General features: G+C 56.8%; 1 protein-coding gene across 1 annotated transcript; it reads right to left on the bottom strand.

Annotated features, from left to right (window-relative positions):
- Positions 1-2,952: 2,952 nt before the first annotated feature.
- Positions 2,953-5,298, bottom strand: RPS15 (ribosomal protein S15). Its single transcript, XM_013945255.2, has 4 exons — positions 5,232-5,298; positions 4,702-4,787; positions 4,179-4,413; positions 2,953-3,122 (listed from the first exon to the last, which is right to left on the bottom strand). The coding sequence occupies exons 1-4, from the start codon at positions 5,232-5,234 to the stop codon at positions 3,009-3,011; spliced, it is 438 nt and encodes a 145-aa protein (XP_013800709.1). The 5' UTR covers positions 5,235-5,298; the 3' UTR covers positions 2,953-3,008.
- Between the last annotated feature and the right edge of the window lie 3,365 nt (positions 5,299-8,663).

The following is an 8,663-nucleotide window of genomic DNA, read 5'->3' as shown; positions in this document are numbered from 1 at the left end:
GCCGGGCCGCGGCGGCGGCGGCCCCCCAGGCCCGCGGGGTTCGCGCCCCAAAAGCCTCGCAGCACCCCGGGTTTGTGCCCCAAACCTTCGGGGTTTGCAGCGTCCGGCCCCTGCTAAGCACCACGCTCGGGGGGGGCCGCGGCCCCGTTAGCGGCGATTATCCGGCACCGACGAGCCCAGGCCCCGGCTGGGTGCTTTCCCGGTGCCGTAGGCAGTGGGTTTGGGGTCCCCCGTCTTGCACAAAGTCCCTGCATACGGCCGGGCTCGTCCCTGCCCTGCCCCGGTGGCTTTGCGGGGCTGCAGCCTCCCGTCCCCGTTCCCGGCGGTGTGCAAAGCCGCAGCGGCAGGTACCGGACCACCGCGCACCTCCCCAGCACCACGTCCTGCTCCGAGCCCCTTTCCCCCCACCCTGGGGCCAAACCTTCCCGGTGCCGGTCGGGGTTGTGGGTTGGGGCTGTCGCGGTGCTGGAGGGGGCTCAGCCCGGCGGGCGGCTGCACTCTGCCTGGTGCAGGGCACCCGCGGACGAGTGACACCCCCCGGCATGGCGATACCCCTGCACTGGGGACCAGCAGCCCAGGAGCATCCAGCAGGGTCCGGCCGGCTGCAAGCTCTGACTGTGGCGTCTCTGGGGCCAGGAGGAAGGTGCTGCCGGAGGGGGGTCTGCGAGGGCAGAGGGATGGACGGACAGACAGCTTGCTGCGCCATGCAGGGCTCCCCACAGCCCCTGGCTGCAGCACTGCCCACACCCCGGATCGCCTCCGCCGGCCGTGGCAGGAGCAGACCCGCTCACCTGGCTGCGGAGTGGGACGGACGGACGCGCTGGGGGCCAGGACGTGGGGGACCGAGGCAGACGCTGCTCTGGCAGCAGCTTCCCCAGGACCATGCGGATCGCAGTGCTCAAACCCCGGAGGCTGGGGAGAGGGGACCTTCCCTAAAGGACACACGGCCCTGGCTGTGCCATGACGTCTCCGAGGGAGGAGGCGAAGGGCTCGTGGGTATCCGCAGGCTGCAGCCGCGGGCTGCCCTTGCCGCTGGCCACTGGGGAAGCCCGAAGGTGGCGAGGCTTCGCTAGACCCCCTTGGGCAAACACCCCTCTCCGGGATGCCCGCTAGAGCCGTGCAAACGCACTGGGCTGGGATGTCTCTACTGGCGCAGGGGTGACCATGCTGCAGAGCCAGCGAGACCCACCACCGCCGAGGCGCCTTGGGACAGCGTCCGCCGGGGAGCCAAAGCAGAGGAGGGATGTGCCAGGAGCAGGGGGGGGTGACAAACAACTGCTCACCCGCCGCTGGCGGTCACTTTGCCGGAGACTGTCCCCGTGCAGCACTGCCAGACCCTCATTACGACTGCAGACATTTCTCGTGTTTATTCCCCGGCAGGCCGAGAGGCATCGCTCCGTACCTGGAGCACACGCTGCTGCCGGAGACGCTGCAACGGCAAACGCTGGTCCCTGTCCAGCCCTTGCCAACATCAAGGCTGGTGCAAAGCCTCAGCCTGGAACAAAGCCACGAAGTGCTCCGTACCCTGAGCTTCCCGACAAGCGAATCATTCAGGGCCGAGCGGGAGGGAGGGAGGGAGGGAGGGGGAGAAGCTCTCTGAATCCAGGATGCTGCCAAGAGAACAAAGCCTGAGGAGCCGCCTCGGAGCCGGGCCATGGAGGTTCCTCCCTGCGGGAGCGGCTGCAAAGCAGCTCTGCAAGACACCACCGCTAACAAAGGCGAGGGAGCGCGGGCGCCCGGTGCTGCTCACCGTGGGGCAGCAGCGACCACGAGCCCGGGAGGAGGCCGGCGGTGGAGGGGACGACACGGGCCCATACGGCTCCTCTGCTAACCGCAGCACAAGGCTCCCGTTCTCACAGCCGAGGACCGGCTCACGCAGGCTGCCAGCGCCCTCTTTTATTCCTGTTTTTCCTCCTCTGCTGTGCAGCAGGGAGGCTCCGGCAGCAAGGGCAGAACAGCCCCCAGCCCCGACTGCCGAATTCGCACGCTCCAGGGGCTGCGCCTGGCTGGGAGCAACCCGGGACGGGCTGATCTAAAAAGGCCAAGGTGGGTCACAGCCCGACAGGGGCGGGCGGAGGCGGGGGACACTGCCACCCCTCCGGCAGAGCCCCATGCCAGGCCCTCGCCCCAGGTGCTGGCAAAAGCTTTCAGCTGCCTCCTGTTCTGCACACTCAGGCGTTTCGCTTTTGTGTTTTACTGAGCTACGCCCAAGCCCGGGAGAACCTCCCGAACCGGACAGGATGGGCCGCTTATTCTTGAAAAGCGGCTTCCCCTCTGCTGGGAAACGTTCATCCCTCATCGCAACACCAAGCTTTTGCAAAAGGCGTTATCCAGACACAGGGACTGGGACTTGGCAGACTCCCACCACTTAACTTGAAATCCCCATTTTAAGGTCAGAAAACAATCTATTACAATCTCAGCATCCTCTGATCTGTCCTTTACAGCCTCTGCGCAGAAGAGAGGATGAGAGCTGCTGGCCCTGAAGCATGAGGGAGCTGCACCTCAGCCCTCCCTTCTACTCAATTCCCGGTTTTTAGTTGTGTTGATGTCTCAGCTAAGCCTCTCTTTGCATTTGCAGCAAGCTTCATGAAGCGATGGTAGCAGACACTTAGCTGCAATTCCCAGGTCTAAGTGTTGCCTGAAATATCATCAATAAAGTTAAATGTACAGAAGTACCATTCATCACCTGCCCATGAAGAATATGAAATGTCATGAATCTAAGGAACCCACTTAAAGAAAAGTGTTTATTAAACCTTGTGTGTTTACCAGAAGGGAGAGCTAAAAAAGGGAAATAATCTTTAGGAAAAGAGCAAATCAAGATCAGGACCGACGTGTTTTGCTTGCCGCTTTAAGTGACTCTACCCTGGCTACACACAACCCCCACCTGAGCTAGTGGCATCCGAGGCGCAAGAACGGGTATTTCACAACGACACATCTCCAAGACAGACCAAAGACAGGTGGGAGAAATTTCTTTATTTACACATAGAAAACATTTTCCCAAACTCTGTTTATTTTAGAGGAATGAACCTGGAAGAGTGAGTGGCACCGATACCAGGTCGGCCGTGCTTCACTGGCTTGTAAGTGATGGAAAATTCCCCCAGGTAGTGACCGATCATTTCAGGCTGGAAGAGGAGGGAGAGAGCTGTTAGTGACAGCGACGTGAGGGGCTGCGAGGGGGGCAAAGAGCAGCCTGGGGACACGGGAAGGACGCAGACGTCACATCGCTAAAACTATCGCCCCACACGGCTGCATTCGTTAGGAACAGTTATAACCCGCATCTCTGGGTGCTGGCAGAACTCCCAAACGCAGCCGTTTTTTCCGGCCGTGCCATAGCGTAGCTAATCTGGGAATGCTGCGTGTGAACAGGCTCTGCCTGCGGGGACCAGGCCTCCTGCAGCAGCCAGGGCCTTGGGGCAGCAGCCGCTGCCGCTTCCGTGGAGCCGAAGGAGGGTTCGGAGGGACGAGGACACCTTCCTCGGAGCTGGCTCTGCCTCCGCAGAGCGCTCCCGACAAGCACCACACTCCCATGAGGGAAGAGACACAAGTCTCGGGGTCCTTCAGCACGTTCTCAGGCTGGTCTAAGTGTCAGGTGCAAACAGAGCCCTCAGAGAAGATGCCATTTAATCCCGGCAGCAGGATCAGGTCACGCCACCCCACGCCCCATCACTGCTGGTTATTCCACTCCCAGGAAAGAGATCCTATTTCAGCTGAAACCCTGCTCCGGCGCGAGCGGGCAGTGAGCCAGGGTTAAGCGCGGTGAGCGCACACCTGCGTTGGCTCTCCCTGGCCCACCTCTGACGCAGCAGCACCTCGGCACGCATGCTCACAACGGCCAACGGCTCTTATTTTGTTACCTCAAAGCTGCGCTGAAGTTTTTTAAGGCCTAGAATAAACCTCCCTTGCAAACAGGCCACCTTCAGAAGCGCAGCACACTTTTACATGTGCTACCCAAGCACAAACTTCAACTCCCCCTTCCTCAAACACAGGGCTGGATTACAATTACGCAGGGCTTTAACGAGGTAACACAGCAGTGCTTAGGATGCCAACACGCTACCACAGCTCAGCTCGGAGCAGGAGAACACCAGCAGCTGTCCCAGACTCGCCACCTTCCCAGAGACCAGAGTTCAGAGGGGACGGGCCACCGCCCCGCTTCCAGGAACCCCCTCCCTGCGGCTCACCTTGATCTCCACCTGGTTGAAGGTCTTGCCGTTGTACACCCCGACCATGCTGCCCACCATCTCGGGCAGGATGATCATGTCACGCAAGTGGGTCTTCACGACCTCCGGCTTCTCCATGGGAGGCGCCTCCTTCTTGGCCTTGCGCAGGCGCTTCAGCAAGGAGTGCTGCTTGCGGCGCAGGCCCCGGTTGAGACGCCGGCGCTGGCGTGCGCTGTACAGCTGCATCAGCTGCTCACTGGAACGGAGAAAAGACTTATCCTACAGGCCTGCTCGCACGAAACTAACTGGGGGCCACTCAGAGCACTGACTGCATTACCTACTCGGGGGTTTCAAATGATTTATACCCACCCCAGCAAGAAACTACAGAATCACTCCAAAACACCCAGCTGAATTATTTCCGTTATGCTTAAACACAGCATCGCCAAAAGGCGACCCAGGATGCCCGCACAGCCCGCGGTCACGCACGACCAGCCGCTGGCGCGGGCTCCGAGCCGGCCCTCCGCCCCCCGGGAGCGGCTCTTACTAGGACATGTCGAGCAGCTGGTCCAGGTCCACCCCGCGGTAGGTGAACTTGCGGAAGGTTCGTTTCTTCTTCTGCTCCACTTCCGCCTGCAGCGCGGGTCGCGGCGGGGGAAGGAGGAGGAGGAGGAGGGAGGCGTCAGGAGAGCGGAGACCCCCGCACCGGCCCTTCCCACGCGGATAGGGCCGCTGCGGGCACCGAGCTCCATCGGGCGCCCCGCAGCGGAGCCCGCCCGGCGCTGCCCCGGCCCCTCGGCCTGCCACCCCCCAACCCCCCCCCCCGGCTCGGGCCCCGCAGCCGGCGGCGCCCCGCTAGGCCCGGCCCGGGGGAGGCTCGGCCCCGCCGAGGCCTAGCCCGGCCGGGGTATCCATGGCACCGGCGGACCCCAGGGGGGCCGGCCGCCCGCCGCCCCCCAGCCCCGCGGGGAAGGGGCGGCGCCGCCCCGGGTAGAGGTGTCGGCTCGGGCCGCGGGGAGCCGCCGCGGCGGAGGATGGAGGCGGATTAAAGCCGCCGGTCCCGCCGCCCGCACCCACCATCTTGGCCGCGTCTCCTCGGAAAAGGCGGAGCTTGCAGCGGAAGGGCCGGATCTCGCGAGACCGTGAGAAGGGGCGGAAGCGGCGGCAAGCCCCGCCCACCACAACCTCGGCGCGGCGCTTCCGCCCTCACTGCCATTTAAAGGGGCCACAGCCCCTCTGGCCCCGGGCCCTGGCTGGGGTGAAATAGGTCGGTTTAGTGGTGGGAGCAGCCTCTCGAGAGTGACAGGAGCTCCCCAGGGTGCCAGGGCTGCTGGGGAGTGCACAGTCACCTCATCCCCTCAGGGCAAGCACTATGTTATACACCAGCTACATCAACCCTTGCAGGGAGGCTGAAAGGCATTTCAGGAGGGGAAAAGAGCAGGATGGGAGAGGGCAGAGCTGCCCCAGGATGAAGGAGAGGCTACGGGGAGGCAGGCAGAAGATGCAACATGGGAGCACTGTTTACCAGGAGAAAGCCGCAGGGAAGGGGCAGGTGCAGGATGCACAGCAAACCCATGGAGCAGAGCAGCCTCCAAGGCTAATCCTCACCAGGGAGCTGACCCGCTTTAGGAAGCGGGCCTGTTTCAGGGCTGGGAGAAGACTAGGCTATTTCCTTGTTCCTCCTGGGACCAATTCCTGTCCAAGCCAGACCCTGGGCAATAAGACAAATCACAAACCTCTTATTCACAGCCCTTATCTTCCTCAATTTAAATGCAGAAGAGACAAGGAAAGGAGCATGAAAGTGAGACAGGCTTTGAGGAAGAGAAGCAGCCCGGGAACAGAAGAGCTGAGCCTACACAGGTTTCAGACCTGACCAGCTTCTCATTTTCCAAGGGGTGGCACTGTAAAACTGTTCCTTTTCTGCTGGTCCAAGGTGGGGCAGACACAGGACTAGCCCCAAAGTCACCTTCACCACACAGGTAACCTGGGCTCCAGCTCAGTAGGTGCCCCACCTGCTGCACACACAAACCTCACCCCTCCAACCTAGCAGCACCTTAAATGCCAGGCACCCAGCCCTGCTCAGACCAAAGTCCACATCTCGCAGCGAGGCAGCAGGCATCATCTTTCAGTGATCAATTTTCATCTGCCAGTACCTTCCCACATTAGACAGACATGCTTTTCCAGCTCGGAGAGAATCTGAGATGTTTCAAGCAAGGACAAACATAACACACATGGCCCCGTGTCCTAGTAGTCCTGCAGGACAGGAACAGCAGAAAGGACCACAGTCTTCAGCAGCTGCTCACCTGCAAGCTAGGCTCACCATAGCTAAGGCCGCAGCAGAGATACTCAGTGCTCTCACATAAGATGCTTCTACCCCATCACCAGGACACTGCTCTCTGCTGCAAGCTGCTGAAAAGCCTCCAAGCCATTCTATTCGCAATCCAATTCATATGCGAGCCTTAAGCCAAGGTGTGGCAGACAAGTGCTGGCTCATCTCTCTGCACAGGCTGATTCAGTTTGTTACTAGGCAGAGATGCATTTCCAAGGACCTAATGGTCTATGCTAACCTGGAAAAGCTGGTTCTGTACAAAAGGTATCATCAGTTTCCAAAGACCTTATAAAGACAAATTTGAAAGCAGGCAGGGTAGCAACTGCCTTTAGGTCTGCTTCCATTTTGCATGCCTTTAAAATGCCATGGCTTTGTATTTAAGCCATTGTCCATGGTATACTTCATATAGCAATAAATTAGAAAACAAACCTCAACTGGAAAGTCAAAGCAATCACACCACACTGAAGCAGAGCATGAACTGATAAAAAAATTACACCTCTGCAAAGAAAACATAAAATAATAAAATAAAGCTTCCATTTTGGCATGGAAGCACTGTGTACTTTGCACTCATGTAAATAACTAAACAAGGAGCAGAACCAAAAGGATTCACAGCAAGTGTAACTGGTATGATCCAGACAAACTTGTAACTATGGAAAAAAAAACCCCACCCACTAATCAAGGTTCTTCCAAGAGCAACTTACTGATTTCCATTGCCACACTGATAAATCCTAACAGATCCTGAATTTCAAGTAGCACTGAATAATTCCACTTTAAAAGAATTTTTTTTCCCCCTCCTGGGGCTAAACTTGAAACAATTAATGGGCTACACGTTCCTGTAGAGTTAAGCCCAACTACCAGTGATCCTTGACAGCAAAGAGGACTAACAAGCATTGAGGCATGTCCAGCAGTACACTGAATCCATGGGGCAATGCTCCTTGGACAAGGGTGCATTCAAAATAACTGCAAAACTAAGTTCAAATCTTTGAAAAACAAGCCAGTTCTGCAGTCCTTTCTCCACTCAAAGAAGCAGCGGCTGCACATGGCTGGCTGAACTCGTTACAGTTCATCTCCTGTTGACAGCTGTCATTTCGTGGAGTTGAAGCACCAATGACACCATATCCAACAAAGATGCATTTTCACTCCCAAGCCAAGAGCATCTAGACAGTTACCTGAACTAACGTTCAGAGAAGCACTTTCAAGCCCGATTTGTTAATTTTGACACTGGGGCTTGCCTCAGAATCATGTATAAAGCACAGACAACACGCAGTACGTTGCTTCCTGCTTGCACCTCTTGCTTTTGAACCAGTGACTAATTTCAGTACACAGTGCCCATTTATCACATTAGGATGGTTCACTTCTCATGAGTCTAACCCCACATTTAAATATGAGACAAATACTGAAGTGGTATTCCAGAAGACCCCAGGCCAAATAGAGTTATGGGCACTCTAAGCACAGGATTCAAATCTACACAGCAAGATGCTTGTAAACCCATGTGTTTTACCCATCTTATGGTAGCCTCAGCCATTAGAGACCATCCCAAAAGAGGAGTTACACAGTGGAAAGTTTTCTTAACTAGAACATGGATTTGAGGCGGTGAGAGTGCACTGTCTTACAAGATAGAGAAATTAAGAATGTGACTCTTGGGTAGACACCTTTAGATCATTTCAACAGCAAAATTACCTCTATTTCAAAGGTGAGGAAAATGGAAAGAAAAAGATGAGGGGCATTTTCCTGGAGGTGAACAAATTCTTCCATTAGATATCTGTAAGTGCCCCTTGTAGCTTGTAAGAATGCATTTTTAAGGTGCCTTGAAGATCCAAGGTCAGATGAACAGCAGCATTCAATCAAAGCCCATCCCTGATATCCACATGCAAATGACCCAATGCATACAGACCCACCTGCAGTTCTGATGACATGCAGGCCAATACATTTGGGAGACTCAACGCAAGTCTCACCAGGTCAAATCCAATCCAGGTTATAGCAAACAAAAGCTGTGACGGCTTCTCAGTCTCTGTGAAGTGAATTTGACAATGCCATTCCCAACCTTTCATCAGCACAAGTTACTCTCTTATCAACAGGCTACAAGTTGAGCAGGCATGAAGAATTACTGACTTAAATCCATGGCTAGTAGCTTAACAGTCCACTGAGGCACAGCATAAGCCTGTAATACTGACATTACA

The sequence above is a fragment of the Apteryx mantelli genome, chromosome 30 (assembly GCF_036417845.1).
Source record: "Apteryx mantelli isolate bAptMan1 chromosome 30, bAptMan1.hap1, whole genome shotgun sequence".
NCBI lineage: Eukaryota > Metazoa > Chordata > Aves > Apterygiformes > Apterygidae > Apteryx > Apteryx mantelli.
This window is presented reverse-complemented; position numbering and strand designations above follow the sequence as displayed.

Coding starts and splice junctions, on each gene's coding strand:
- RPS15 (XM_013945255.2), bottom strand. Junction 4,414..4,701: donor CAGCTGCTCGACATGTCCTA/GTAAGAGCCGCT, acceptor TCTCCGTTCCAG/TGAGCAGCTGATGCAGCTGT. Junction 3,123..4,178: donor TCAACCAGGTGGAGATCAAG/GTGAGCCGCAGG, acceptor CTCCTCTTCCAG/CCTGAAATGATCGGTCACTA.